The sequence below is a fragment of the Amphiura filiformis genome, unplaced genomic scaffold (assembly GCF_039555335.1).
Source record: "Amphiura filiformis unplaced genomic scaffold, Afil_fr2py scaffold_66, whole genome shotgun sequence".
NCBI classification, from domain to species: Eukaryota; Metazoa; Echinodermata; class Ophiuroidea; order Amphilepidida; family Amphiuridae; genus Amphiura; species Amphiura filiformis.
The window spans coordinates 60339-76505 of record NW_027305530.1 but is presented as its reverse complement, the minus strand read 5'-3'; the positions used below and the strand labels follow the sequence as shown (position 1 = coordinate 76505).

The 16167-nt window shown below is 38.6% G+C and overlaps 1 protein-coding gene across 1 annotated transcript in view; it reads right to left on the bottom strand.

The window, feature by feature from the left end:
- LOC140144604 (medium-chain acyl-CoA ligase ACSF2, mitochondrial-like) overlaps window positions 1-5812 on the bottom strand; it is a 55017-nt gene extending 49205 nt beyond the window's left edge. The window contains exon 1 of the mRNA XM_072166421.1: window positions 5394-5812. Coding sequence (XP_072022522.1) covers window positions 5394-5576 — 183 coding nt within the window. The 5' untranslated portion in view covers window positions 5577-5812. The remainder of the gene's footprint in view (window positions 1-5393) is intronic.
- Between the last annotated feature and the right edge of the window lie 10355 nt (window positions 5813-16167).

Below are 16167 nucleotides of genomic sequence, written 5' to 3'. Positions count from 1 at the left end.
CCCTCTACCTCAAAAAGTGCTCGGACCAAGTTATCGTAAATTTCAAATGTTATTCAATACTTCATCCTTGTACATATAAAGCTAAAAAATCGTTCTGTTACAGGACTCAATTCTTTGCTTTTTGGAAAGAAATGAAATTATCTCATATTTGTTCCATTTTTAATATTCAGCGCCCTCGACCTTAAAAAGTGCACGGGCAAGGTGCTTGTAATTTCAATCGTTATTCAATACTCCGTCCTTTTCCTTATGATAGAATGAGTAATCTCATTTATTAGTATCTAATCCATCTGGCATAATATATCAAGCATAATATATCCGATATCCGATATCTAATATCCGTACAACATTAATGTGCTCGCCAGTCACGTAAACATTGCGCCCACTGCGTGCATGTCATAGCTAAACATCTCAAAAAAGTAATTAACCCCCATTAAATAATAGCCATTATTCAAAAATGGGCTATTGTATTACAAATCTGTAACATGTGTTGGAAGCAGAATTTATTTCTGCGCATTTTGACACTTCATTTGATACGATAGCTCAGAAAACAATAAAACACCGGTCAATATAATGTATTGAGGTCCAGACGTGACAGTTGCACTTACAACAATACAAAAACACTCAGATATCATTACATACATTGTCATTTTCAGTTTTAAACTCATGTAATTTAATGGTTTTTACAAATGTCTCTTGTAACTATTGTTGTAATGTTCATTTTCATATCAGTTAATATTGGGTGTGGCTTCCTTCTGCCTGAATAGGCACCTCCGCCTCATACTGTTTACAAGACGTCTGATGGTCTATTGCTGCCCATTCCCGTCTCAGAATGTGTTACAGTCCAATCAAAGTTGTTGTTGGCTTGATCCTCTTGTCTACCTGGTACTTTAAATGACCCAACAAATGCTCCAACATGTTCAGGTCTGGAGATTTGGCAGGCCGTAATATACGATTGATGCCTTCATGTTCCAGAAACTGGTTGGTTATCCTAGTCCTATGTGGAGTTGCATTATTGTCCATCAATATGAAGTCTCTTGGAATCTTTGCATGTTCAAAAGGTGAGATGTTACGAAGATGACCAGCCTAACCTGATCTGACTTAACAGTTGAAATGACAACTTGGCGGGACATTTAAAAATGTGTTAACTCTTCATGTTTCAACTAGGGATTAAGTGAATATTGACCAACGATAAGAATAATGACAATTGATATTGATTTTCCCGGCATTTTGATCCCCCAAATGCATGAAACAAAACGAACATATTAATGAGAGCCGAACAGATTTCCTTTCATTATATTGAATACGTAAATCAATAGAATTTACTGCAACTTTCAAATCTTGGGTTACATTGATTTAAATGTACGCTGCGGCGTCAATATTTAGACAATTGCTTCAAATGAGGTGTTAAAATCCGCAGAAATACATTTTGCTTCCAAAGCATTTTACAGATTTGTAATACAATCGCCCGTTTTTGAGAAATGATCATTATTTAAGTGGGGTTAGTTACTTTTTTGAGATGTTCATATTATTACATTATGAGCCCTTTTTCGGCTTCAGCCAAACAAACTTTTAAAAGTTGGGCTGAGCACGCTCCAGCTATCGTAAAAGGCGTCAATGTGAAAGGAGAATACAAGAGCTTTAGGGAGTGTTCATAAATACTTTGGTAGGAGGGGGCTGGACAATATGTAGGGGGTCATAATATTTAAGGAGTTCTGAATAGGGGGGTTAAAAAGCTTTGGGTGCATGAACAGGGGGGAGTGTTAAAACTTTAGCAACATAAGTCCTGAAGCAAAAAATATAAAATAGCTTGAAATTTTCCAGTATATTAAAAACCCAGAACAAAAGTTCATTCCAGATAAGGGTAATTGAGCAGGTCCTTTATGTAAATTCTGCACAAAAAGTAACGCAGCTGTTATAAATACGGTTAGAGTTTCAAAACTAATGATTGTTTTCACAATATTTTAGCATAGATAGAAGGATTATTTATTTACGCGCATTTTGATACCCAGTTTGTCAAATGTCGTTCAATATTAACAACACAGTAGTGCTTTTAAAGAAAAATACTCGAATTTAATAGTTGCCGTTTACAGCGATCAATGGTTATTATGCAAGCACTGTAGAACGTAAAGCCCGCCATTATCTTCGCGCTTACTTCAAATCAATACAAATTGCTGCAACTTTGAAATTCGGGTATTTTTCTTGCAAAACACTGCTGTGTTGATAATATTGAACAAAACAGGACAAATGGGGTTCCCAAATGCGCGTAAATTAATCATCATTCGTTTTATGTTGAAATATTGGGAAAACATTTTTTTTAGTCTGAAGCTATAGGCGTATTTATAACAGCTGCGTTACTTTTTGTGCAGACTTTATTTTGATAAGTCATTCAATAGTCAAAGATATAGAGTATGAAGTGTTAAAAATTATCTTGTTGTCTATAACTTAATTTTGAGGTTTGTGTCAGTTCCTTCTGCTCTGCTCTTTTAATCAGGAAAAAAGTGCAATATGTTTGTTCTTTAGTGTTGAAAATTTTTACAATAATGTTTCATGCAGTACAGATTATTAATTTATTATCACTGATATATACAACTAAATCATGTTGCATTACAATCATAGGCAGAGGAAGCTTGGAGAACTGGGGGGTACACGTTTTTTTTCAATGGGGGACATGATCCAGCGCTCGAAATAAGGCGCGTCCTTGCGTCAAATACCCGTGAAAGTAGGCGCGGACCCGCAAATTTCCTACGGTACGGGTCCGTGTGACCCGTAAAAATTGAACCATGCAAAAAGTATGAAATCCTAGTTTTAATTTTCCACTGGAAAATCTGGTTCACATAATACAGTAGGTCCAGCTCCCTGAGTACACTTTCATTTTAGTTTCCCATCAAGTTTTCAACCCGGGTTTTCAATTTTCTACAAGCTACATACAGTGATCTCCGTAGTTAATTCTCTCTTTTGAAATTTCAAAGGCATGGGTCCGGGGTCGGACCCTTGAAAGTTGACCAGGACCCTTGAAATTTCAAAGGCAAGGGTCCAGAGGGCCCTTGGATTTTTCTTCTTATTTCGAGGCCTGGGGACATCCCCCTAAAAATCCTAGTAGGAGAAAATAAACAATAATTGTCCTCAGATGCAATTTTTTAGCACATCAAAAGCATCGTGTTTTGGGCCCAAATAGGGTAAAATCACGCGAACTGTCCCACCAAATTGCAAAACACATCATTTCGGCAGTATCGTATAGCCAGGGGGCAGGGGGTGGAAGTGCCCCCATGACAAAGATGAAAGAAGAAGTCCTCCTGACAAAAAATGAAAGATAACATGTGGAGGGTAAAGGAAAAGAAAAGGGACAAGGAGCCCCGGCAAGGAGCCCCTTTTCCACCCAAATTCACCCCGATCATGGAACAAAATAGTTTAAGTACAAAACGTTTGCGCGCTGTGAGCGCACATTATCACAATAAAGGCATTTTCATCCCCATCATGGGCGACAAAATTTTGCACGCTACTCGCACATATCATCCCAATAAAGCCTTTTCTGGAAGAGCAAATACATGAAATGCTCAAATAGAGTCTCTCTAAAAACAAAACCAGTATATGTATTTGCAACTGCAATTTTTTTTGTCAACTGTGCCCCCGAAATTGTATTTGCCCCCCCCCCCCAAGTTCCAGTAAAACCAAAAAATATACTCGTCCCCGACCCCCTAAATTTCAATGCTTTCATCGCCACTGATTCCAATCATAAATGAATGGGTTTTTTAATACCGGGTTGCATAAAACATACTTTACAAAATGATAAAACAATTCCACATATTTTATATCAATGACATGGACATACAATTGCACATCAATACAAATTTTAGTATCATTAATTTGTTTCCCCCTGTCCTTTGATTGGTAGGCTACATTAAAATGAGGGGGGGGGGTGTCAAAATAGTTTTTAACCTAATATGAGGAGGTCAAAAAGTTTAGGTTCATTAGGAGGGGGTCAAAAAAGTTTGGGGTTTACGAAGAGGGGGGTTAAAATAATTTCGACATGAAAAAAAAAATTCCAGCGGCCCCAACAAAGCATTTATAAACACTCCCTTAAGAGTCAATTTGCACGTATCCTGATAAAAAAAGGGGAAAAATTGCATAACGCACCTCACAACTAATGACATCTGACTAGACTTATTCAAAGCAGGATCACAGGAAGACTACCAGACTCTAAATATCAGCAAGATTTTTTATTCAGTTATATTTTGTTTCTCCACAAGTCATTGGTTTCAATGTCTTTGTTACATAAGGATACCTTTAAGCAGGGGCGTAACCAGACCGGACCTTCCGGGGGGGCAAGATTGAAAAATTTCCCAATTCTTGACCAAAAGTCGCGAGCGGCTTGCCGCGAAGCGTTAAACGGGTGGGGTCCAGGGGCCCGCCTTAAGGGCCCTGGTGGGGTCCAGGGGCAAAGCCCCGGCGGGGGTCAAGGGGCGGAGCCCCCTGAAGCTCCTGGTTTTTGGCATATTAGAAGCTAAAAAATCAGTGTTTCAGAGTACAAATTTCAAATTCCCTCTTTCTTTCCCTTTTCTCTTCTCTCCCTCTCTTCCCTTCCCCTTTTTCCCCTCTTTTTTTTTTTTTTTCTTTCCCCTTTCTCTTCTTCCCTCTTTTTTCCCCTTTTTTCTCTTCTCCTTCCCCTTTTTTCTTCCCTCTTTTTCTCTCCTTCCCCTTTTCCCCTTCCCAATTTTTTTGCTCTTCTTCCCAGTTTTTTGTGTCCGGGGGGCAGCTTGCCCCCCCCCCCCTGGCCACCCCACTGGTTACGCCACTGCCTTTAAGTCGACTGAAATACGTTTGAGCCGTCGAATCAGTCTTCTGATTATTATAACGCTCTTTCAAAATACTACTGGTGCCAGACGCTTGCGCTGATCTCGATCAAACTTGGTTAAAAGAAACACTGACGAAAGCTCTTTTTGAATCGTATAAATATATGGGTCAAAGGTCGTGTAGTGGTTATTCTTTCAAAACCTTTCTTTATTATTTCAAAATCATGATTCCTATAAACCTTGTACACATTTTAAACAACCATAATATTATTATTCTACGGAATATTTTAGAAATATATTTAAAAATATGGCGGAAGAATAAAAACTTAAGAAACAAAAACAAAACAAAAACATATTCTATCAATAATAATGTATCTTTTTCCCCAAATGATTTATCTACGGTGACGTGACGTGGCAAATAATCTTCTAAATAATAATAAGTCCAAGCAGTAAATTGATTTTAACAATTTGTTAATTCGCAATATCTCAAGTATTTTATCGTGATCAGCATACCCGGTATTGTTTGCAACAGGACGTTAAAAATTTGACACGAATTAAACATGGAAGTATATACATGTACATAATTCTACATACATTACATACCTGTTCTTTCATTTGTTTGAAAGTAATCCTCTCTTTGTCGACATAAAACACATACATTTCTTTATCTGCATACGTTTCCGCCATTTTGTATAACTGTTGTCCGACGGACATCCCACTAAAAGGCTGCTTACGAGGAACATGAAGGTAACTTTTCGTCAATTTTTCTGTCGCCATTTTTGTCATTTCTGCTGCTTCAAAATGTAGACCAGCCTATACTCTGTAGCATCTACTTGCTGCCAGTGCAGAAGCGCATTATTAAACCTCATTACATATCAAAACGTTTTAGCTGTGAAAACCCCTTTACAAACTGCGACTTATTACTTATTTCACAGTTTATGATCACAAGATCAAATCGAAATCGAGGTCACTCTCACACAAAAGTGTTACCCACCCGCGTCCGACCAACTCTGAAATGCACCCTTTATTGAGAAATTTCACATAACCAAATTACACCCCTTAATGGCGAAACACATGAAGACCTGAGCGCAAGAATACCGTAAGTCCACTTGGCCCCTCAACATGTATGCACTAAAGTGACGTATAGTTTCTTAGGGTTTTATAATGTTTAATACATGTTCCAGGGTGAAAACACCATTAAAGGCTGTGTAACATTAACTTTTATTACAAGCTATTTTTGCTATCATCAGTTTGTAATATAATCCCTTTTCTGTATAATCTTTGTACATGAACATTGTTTCTGGTCTGCTCAGGTTTTTGATTGTATAATATTTTCTTGTAATGTGGGGATTTATTGCCTGGCATTTATGTATCCTCTCTCTGTTTATTCATTTAACAGTTTGCCTATACCTTGATGAAGCCCTGAGGGCGAAAGCTTGGAATAAAAGTTAATGCTACACAGCTACGTTGTCGTCTGTTCAAATTTCTTACGCCTATATAATATTTCACGAATGGATGAATCAAGTCGTAAAAAAGCCAAGACCAAATCTCTCACACTTTATATACAAATTTCCACCTCAGGTGGTGATTTGGCATACTTAGCCAAAATAACAACTAACTCTGCTGTGTTATTAATGTGCAGGTGGCTATGACGTACCTTCAGCTTAAGTTTTGAAGAGTCATATTTTCTGTTTTATTAGGGGTGGTGCAATAATTATGGGTACCCCCCAGGGGGGTGAATTATAGGGGGGGGGGCCAAAGATTTTTTGGCAGGCCAGAAGGGGGGCGGGCAAGCATTTTTTGGCAGGTCAAAAGGGGGGTCAAGCGATTTTTGGCAGGTCGAAAGGGGGGGGGGGGGCAAGCAATTTTTGGCACAAATATTTTGGGTACCGTTTCTACATTACGCCCTATTTTATAGGAAAACGTTAGGAACACATTCAAATATGCACAATTTCCTGCTCGCTGCGCTCGCATTATATGATAAGACAATTTAAGGTTTTAAATTCGGGTTCCCCAAAATCTTGCATGTGTAAGGGGGGGGGCAAAGATTTTTGGCACGTCAAAAGAGGGGGGGAAGGTTTTTGGCACGTCGAAAGGGGGGGCAAAGATTTTTGGCATGGCCAAAGGGAGGGGGGCAAGCGTTTTTGGCAGACCATTTTGAGAATTCACCCCCAGGGTACACATAATTATTGCACCACCCCTTATTATATATGTCCCCGGAATTTTAACCGTTTATGGTATCATGCTTGACACACCTTGAGTGAAGCACAAAGCATAATTTATCGAAGATAATAATGATATTAACATTATGGTCTGTTCTACATCTTCAGTTCTGAGTTTTATTAAGAATAATTACCACCCCACTAGCTAGGTCAATGGTGAAATATTATATAGATGGTCCATGGTCTCATAAACAACAATCACAGCATTGATCACGCTGAGAGAACTATGTATGTTCTTGACCTCGAGAGCGAACTATATGTATGTTCTTGACCTCGAGAAATTTACTTAGAGGCTAATCAGCGCCACTACATAGTATCCTGCTGTTTGCATTGAAAGGACATCAAGTCCTTGTCCTGCAAGGTCGAGAGCAGGACATTCAACTCCATCAGTTCATCATTGTAGCCCTCCTGATGAGGATTATGTTTGTGTTGAACGACAGTTTAAATCTACTTTGCTTGGTTAATAATGTTATTAGTTGGTCTATGGTATCATTCTATTTAGGCTCATGTTACCAGTCTTTCCTTTTTGAATCTTCAGTATAGACGAATCCAATTTCACGCATTCCTACACCTCAATGGCAACCATAGCCGGGTCCCCGTGGGCTCCATCTCACCTAAAATGTGAAATGATGCGGCCTTGGATATATTGCGGCCCATTATGGTTGCAGAAAGAAATTAAGCCTGCGGGACCCAGCAATGGCCGACCAAATCCTGACCATGACTAGGTTCGTTGGATTCGTCTATAGGCCCAGCTAATCTGTTTTAAGTTGAAAAAAAGAATCATCATAGCTTTATCATGATAAAACAGGAAAAAACAATTTTGTATTGTTTTGTAATTTATACATTATTTTGATTTCACGAAAGAACGCTTGATAAACTTGATGCTATCATTGATTTACTTGTGCTGCCCTCTTCCGTGGTAAAAGTGGCACAGTTGTGATTTTACCCTTTCGTTGTTAACTAAACATATCTCGAGATTAAAACAAGCAAATTGAACAGAACACTCCCCGGTTTCCCCTAAATATAAAAATCAACATTTCTGACTCTTCCACAGCATTTATTTCAGCACAATCAAGAGCTTCTCATGTTGTCCACACATCACGTCACACATCAATCCAATTCCTAGGACATCTTCGTATTCCAGATGCTTGAACTAGTCAGGATAAAATACATGTATTATTATGTTCCTCGAAGGGAGAAGGAGAAGCCTGATGGATCGCCAACACTTAGAGGTATATCATAGCACCTTCCAGGCAGGGATATATCAATGGTATGCTATATAAACACCTCAAAAGAAATAAGTCCCCATCTGAACCTGTCGTCATAACATCGTAAGGTTTCATGTTGTACCAACAAAACTAACTTTGGAATAATAATATGACTGTTTACTTAGTGCTGTGTGAAAATGAGAGATTTCCATGACTTCAGGGCTGAATGAGCCTAAATTAGAGGCAAAAACTGCTCTTTTGAAAAGTCACAAAGTAGGCCTATGCTTGTCACAAAAGTTGATTCATGGCAAGGGGGTGACACTAACTTCACGGTTGTTCTATTATCAACGCAAACCTATGACAAATCCCGCTGGTTTGCTATTTAGAAAATGAGGCCAGTTATCGATCGGTTATGAATAATTAATTTCGATCCCTTTTAGGGTTGGCAAATAACGACGCCGTTAGTTTTGCGAACTCTGCCTGTTCAATGCGAGTACAGGCGAGTACCAAGCTTGAAAGTGCGCCAGCTAGCAGAGCAGGGAGCAATCCGGTGATGGCGCACTAGTATTTCCCATCAGGCACCAGTGATTTGTTTTTACAGAAAGTCTACTAATTTGATAATGGAATAACCTTTCGCAATAGTAATGTCGAAATTAGGAATTGGTGTCAATAATACGACGGTAGTGTATCACTTGAATTTGATACGATATCCAGCCAGCGATTTAGCGATAAAAAACCTTTGACCACTGACCTGACCTGAAGCACGTGAGGCGCCATATTCGTTTGTTTTATTTCCTCGTGTGATAATAAATATCATTCAAACTATAGTTGTCGGCCGTGAACGTAGTTTATAACTGGCCTAAGAAGTTTGTTTTAAAAATAAGTAAATAATCATCACTCACCGTTCTATTTGATCTTGTGGATTTCCCAACACGTAATAAATTGAAACGCCACTACCGGATTGCTCTCAGGTAGTAAAGCGGGCGCACTTTCAACCTTCGAAGCTTGCTATTCACTACCGGTAGTAATATTAATTAAGTGATGTCACTGATGTGCAGCGTTTCTGGAATAGCACTTGCATCGTGCATGTATAATTTGAATGTAGCTTGCTGTATTCAATATGTGCATGCATATTACAGGAGCTTAGGTCCATCGAAAAAACAATAATGAATAATTTAGGAGATTATCAGGGGCTCTGAATAATTATGAGTCCTGGGGAGGGTAAAATTGGGGTGAGGGGTGCGATTTTGGCCTTAAAACGCTTTAAAAGGCTTAACCATTACTTGGATTATTTTTCGACGGAGATGTGCGGCCCGAGCTTCCGAACCCATAACCATTTCTAAGGGTCACGATTTTACCGAAAATAGGTAGGCCCCCTACCCATATCTAAGGATTGTCAGGAAAGTAAGGACCCATATCTAAGGATTTGAGCTTGAAAATAGTAAAAGCAACATGTTTTCCGGCATGTTTTTCACACATAGCACCGAAAATCTAAAAGGGAGACCCATGTCTATGGATTTTCGTGGAAAACCTTATACGTGAGTACCCCTTCTGGGGGAGGGGGAGGATAATAGTAAAGGTCCGGAAACGCTTATGATATGGAAATTTTATTTTGAACAAAATTCTTTAATCACTATTGACGGTTTCGCCTACCATGGTCAATAATGAGTAAAATGTCGGTTTAGTTTTTAAAAAAAGTTTTTTTTACTGTAGGCCTACATCTACAAATCTGATGTATTTAATCATTATTTGGGATCCCAATAATTTGAATGTGCAACAGGGGGGTGGTCACAATATTTTTTGCAGGCTGAGAGGGGAAAGCGATTTATTTATTTATTTATTTATTTATTTATTTATTTATTTATTTATTTATTTATTTATTTATTTATTTATTATAATTATTAAGGCTTGTTCAAGTAACTCACCTCTAACATTTCACGCACTCACTTGCACCGGCTCAACAAATCAATCAATCAGTTAATTAATCAATCAATTCACAAACAATGAATATGAATAAATTATATGATATTCAATTTCAATCAATAGACATATCATATCAAACCATCAAACAATGAATAAATGAACTGATCGACCAAGAGCCCTTTTTCTAAAGAGTGTGAGTGAGTGATTAAACAAAATAAATACAAGCATAATTATTTACATAAATAAACAAATAAATAAATAAATAAATAAAAAAGAAATAAATAAATAAGAAAAATTTGAACAAATGGTATCGTAGCATTGCATTCACAAAAAACAAACATTGCTGACAGGAGGACTCGAACCAACAACCTTTGCATCACCAGTCTGATGCTCTACCACTGTGCTACGACGTCGTCTAGTGGTGAGGACCTAGTTTTTAGCCTATACAGTGTTCGTCTGTGACAATGCCGCCTCGTGAAATGAATTTAAAGTTATTTTGATATCAATCTTTTTTTTTTCAATAGGGCCGTAACATTTTGTTTTGAAGATCTCAATCTTTATTTTCTTTAGAGCAGAGACAAATATTTCCCCTTTTCTACAATTTGAGCCCAAAATAAGAATCTACGTCTTTTATTACTGATTTAATGTTACACGTCTCACAACAGATATTTAGCTGGCTTAGCGGCCTTGCACTGTGCTTTTTAACCGGGAGGTACCGAGATCGATTCCCACCTCTGCCTGTAATTTTTTTTCAAGCCTGGGAAATAATAAGTTTATTTGGCTTCACAACGCTAAATTATTCATGACTTGCCCAACCTGGTGGTGTAAAGTGCTCCCCATAACATATGAATATTAAGCAATAACACAATGGCTAATTTAAATAAGAAAGCGTCACATGCAAATGAGGGATTGCCCTCTCCAGGAATTGCTTCATGTTCATGGCTTGTTACTAATGGAAAACCCCATGTGTTTGAGTGCAGTTTAAAATCCTCACCAAGTGAACATTTACTGTAATGTGTATCGATTCTTGATCATTCAGCCATGCAAATCCCCTTGGTGCAGAGTTCAGCACACAGTCTGCCGCCTGGACAACCAATTCTTTAGAAATGCTTAGTCGCGCTACACGGCCCTGCACTTCTTAGATCGCCTTGATAAGAGTTCGAAGCCCTGTCGTCAACAGAGGGCAGTAAACTCGAGGTAAAGAATATCCCATATCGCGCTAATGATCTGGGCAGTAACCGTAGAAAAAGCTCGTTTCTGACGAAAATTGACAAGTAACTTGCACAAATTTCTAGATACAGTTACTATAAGGTCGTGCGATGTATTCAAACCATTTGTTAACCATTTCTTTTTAGGGAGCAATAATTATTTATCATGAATATTATTGTCATGTTGATGACATCATAGTTACTCGCATTTTGTTCATTTTTAAATTTTGAAACATTTAACGCTCAAAAGTCACACAAAATCAATCACATATATTTTTCTTTATTTCACCAGAGTGTCCTTGCCAAGATTCTAGCATCAGACCATGCGCTTTCTCAAGATACAGCCTTCATAAGTGTTAGGTCACTTCTGTACAATTCTTATAATTTGTTTCATGCATACAAATAGCGATGCACGTTTTTGTTGTGTTTTTGATAGGTTTTCATGTCCGATTTTAACGATAAAACATTATTCCCTATAGAAAAACAATATGGCAAAAGATACAACAGTTTGTAACATTCTCCATGAACTTAACCATCTATGTTTGGATTGTGATGTAATTAACGTGTGTAATGAGATTTTCTCTTTCTGAATCTGACTTGTAAAATAGTATTTTTCATCACAATTTCTCATCAAATTCATAAATTTCTGGGTCAAAAGTCAGGTAAAACACTTTGTGGTTTTGAAATTTGGTTTATAAATAACGATAATAAAATCATTTGGGTTGATCAAGCAGTTGCTTTTTATGATTTTCAAAGCAATATGCATAAATGATGAATCTGCATGTACATAATTTTTCACTTCAGTAAGCTCGTCTTTTGACCAACGTTCATTATTGATCACGGGTTATATTGTATGCGATTGACATCAAAGAACCACATGTGTATGAGCTTGTGCATTGAATTGAATTACACAATGGTTATTCACTGAGGTTATTGATCGCTAGATGGAAGCGAACATGATACATATTACGTAGGATTCCATGCCTGTGCGGGGATTTGAACCCTAGCGACCAGAACTATGAACACTTTGAAGTGTTAGCACCTTGCAGGGCCGTGGCTAAAAGTCGATCGATACATGTAAAAATCAGCACAATTCAGAGATACACCTTTTTGCTATGAAATTAATTTTCTCGGTCAAATATAAAGCAATATATTTTTTCTTCAGTAATGTCAGTTAAAAACTTGGTGCTTGAATATACATTTTTTTTTAAATTTTGATGTTAAAATTAAGCATCAAATTGTGTCTTTTAGTGTGATATTTTGATTTTTATAGGCCTTGAATTCGCCTGCGAGCTTTTTACGGAATTCATGTTTTAGCGTCTCAAACTAACATAGTTTGCTAAAGAACGATATTTCCCACCTCTGTAAAGCACATCGTGTGGGTCTATATATTATAGTTTTGTCAGAATTTCCGTTTTGATTCCATAATTTTTGACTACCAGCTGAAATATTTTCAAATCCACGCGTGAAATCTTCGGCTAATACCAGCATTGTGGATCGATATCTCTGGGTGCCCGGCCTGGATAGAGTGTTGCCAGAACTTCAATATAGCAAAGAAATTACCTGGTGTTTCAATTGTCATGAAGGTGACTGGGTATAGTGCCTTTAGTTTGTGTTTGTTTGAAATTGCTTAAACCCACCGAAAGTCATAATGAAGCAGCCAAAACAATACAAGGTTAAACATGGAAGTTTATAACAACCTATTATAATGACCTAAAGGAAAAATCATTTATGGCAACAATGAGCCTTGCATTGTAAGTCATGGTTAAAATGTGTTGAGTACCCACCCCACCCCCATAGGCCTACATAATATTACATACCGGTACCTTATAATATTTATATAGCACGGCTATAGCTATACATTTATAAAGTAGGTCCTATAGCGCTAAATTATGACAAATAGGCCTGCACAAACCCGAACGCAAGTCTGAAGGGTGTAATGAAAATGCCAACCCGCGATGCCCGATGGGGGGGTCATTAAAATTCACCTGGAGATAGGAGGGACAGAAAATTAAAACCCCCTCTAATAACACGCGAATTTTTCTAGGTTTGGACAGTGGATTTTCCCATGGACCTCATCCTAGGTAAATAAACAAACAAACAAACAAACAGACAAAATGGTTTTCATAATCATGGAATCCATAGCCCCTATAAATTGAAATTGCAGGCTATCACGGGAGCAAATTTCCAAAATTCACCTCATTTACCAGAATTGGGGATTTGGGCTACCAAATCGCTGGTCAGGCAATCCTGGTTTTCAATGGAAAAGGGACCTGGTTGACAACAATTGAAATATCGATTAATTCAGCTGGTTGCTCTCGAGATAAAGTACTGATTTTGACATTTTCGGAGGATGAAGGGAAAAAGGGTAAAATAAAAACGGAAATTCTGACAAAACTATAATATATAGACCCACACGATGTGCTTTACAGAGGTGGGAAATATCTTTCTTTAGCAAACTATATTAGTTTGAGACGCTAAAAATGAATTCTGTAAAAAGCTCACGGGCGAACTAAAGGCCTATAAAAATCAAAAATATCACACTAAAAGACACAATTTGATGCTTAATTTTAACACCAGGATTTTAAAAAAAATGTTCATCCAAGCACTATGTTTTTATTTGACATTGCTGAAGAAAAAAAAATTTTGCTTTATATTTGACCGAGAAAATAAATTTCATAGCAAAAAGGTGTATCTCGGAATTGTGCTGATTTTAACATGTATCGATCGACTTTTAGCGCGACTAAGCAGAACAAAAGAATCGGTTGTCCTGCGTTTAGACTGTATAATATTTGAGAGAGTGGGGATGATCTGGTGGAGGAGAAGAGAGGAGAAGAGATCGAGAGAAGAGAGGGGAGATGAGAGGAGAGGAGTGGAGCGGAGATCGAGAGAAGAGAGGGGACGAGCAGAGCAGGGAGGAGTTTATTCCGTTTATTTTGATTTTTCCACGTTGATCATAGGCCTACTGCTAAAACAGTGAGAGGGGGAGAAGGGTAAAGGAAATACAACATCCAATATAATTCAGATATCCACATAATTTAAAAGATGGCACAGGTGAGAGTTGTGGAGGGGGAGAGACAGACAGACTAGAAAGAGAAGAAAGCGAGAGGAGAAGAGGCAGGGGTCCTTTTTTAAATGTCTCAGTAATATGGACCATAATGACACCAAATTTGCGTTCGGACCTGATGTAGGCCTATCAAATGACTGACATGAGTAAGATTGCCCACTTGAGACGCCAGTGTTGCATATAATTGACTTATCCAGCCTTTATTGACAGACATAAGTGTGATTGACAGCACCTATTATTACCTCTTCAAATGAGAAGCGTGATGCCCCAAACATAACAATGAAGTCAACTTACACATCCTACTTAATCCCTTCCGTTTTCGTTTCTGAACAATAGAGCTCCCGAAACAGAAAAGATGAAACGAGGGAAAGTATATACACATAACAATGAGAGGGTTTGTGGTTTGTGCATCGATACATTATAATAGTAGGTCTAATATCTCACCCTCTCTCAGGCTCCTCTCAAGAAGAGGGGGGGGGTAGTGGGGGCGACATGAATTTCTCTTTCGGGGATAGGGGCAAAGTGAATGTCTGGGGTATACATTTGCATAATTTTTTGTGTACTATGTCATAAACAATGGCGGGCCAGGATTTTTTTCGGGGGCATAGGGAGGGGACTAAATCAACTAATTTTCTCCCATGCCCCCCCCTCGCGGCGCCGCCTATATGTATTTGTTTAAATTAGGTATTTTTTTATCTCAATTTCTATTGTACTAAATAAAAACCGAAGGGATGATATAGGGCTGATTATACTGGCCTTTGGAGTGGTCAGGCGCCCTCTCTATCTCTCTCATCATAATGCTCTCTCTCTCTCTCCCTTTCTTCTCTCTCTCCCACATATGGCCCCAACCCACCCACCCCGTCTCTCTCACTCCCTCTCACCCCACTCACACACACACACACACACACACACACACCCCTTCCCTCTAGGTGTGTGTGTGGGGGGCTGATCGCCTTTGATTGAAGTTATACCAAGTACAATGCCCTTCCCTCCCGTAACATTAACTCTTCCTCCTCTCCCAGTCCATCCCCTTTCCTTATCTGCTCTCTCTCCCTTTCTTCTCTCTCCCACACGTGGCCCCAACCCACCCACCCCGTCTCTCTCATTCCCTCTCACCTCCACTCTCTCCTCTCCCGGGAGTGAACTTACAAGTAGGCCAACGTCTTGTGTGGACACACTCGCAAGTTACTTTCGAAATTAAACGAACATGTAAACACACCCACTTCTATGGGATTAGGTGAATGACCGCTAAGGTCCTCCTTTGTTAGTATGCTAATTCTCCTTTGTTAGTTACCGTACGTTTGATTGTTCTGGGTAAAGGATATGACCGGAACCATGGCTACTCCGTGCCTTCATTGTTATGTATCACGGGTACCATGGCTACTATGTGCCTCCTTTGTTAGTATGCTAATTCTCCTTTGTTAGTTACCGTACGTTTGATTGTTCTGGATAAAGGATATGACCGGAACCATGACTACTCGGTACCTTCATTGTTATGTATCACGGGTACCATGGCTACTAGGTACATCCTTTGTTAATATGCTAATTCTCCTTGTTAGATACCGTACATTTGATTGTTCTGGATAAAGGATAACACCGGAACCATGGCTACTCCGTGCCTTCATTGTTAGTTTCCGTAAAGGATTAGAGAGCGCAAGCCGCTTGTTATGCTAATTCTCTTCATTGTTTAACGAAACAGGTTACTCACCTTAGGTAAAGGTTTAAACTCAGTCGCTACGCTATCGCGAC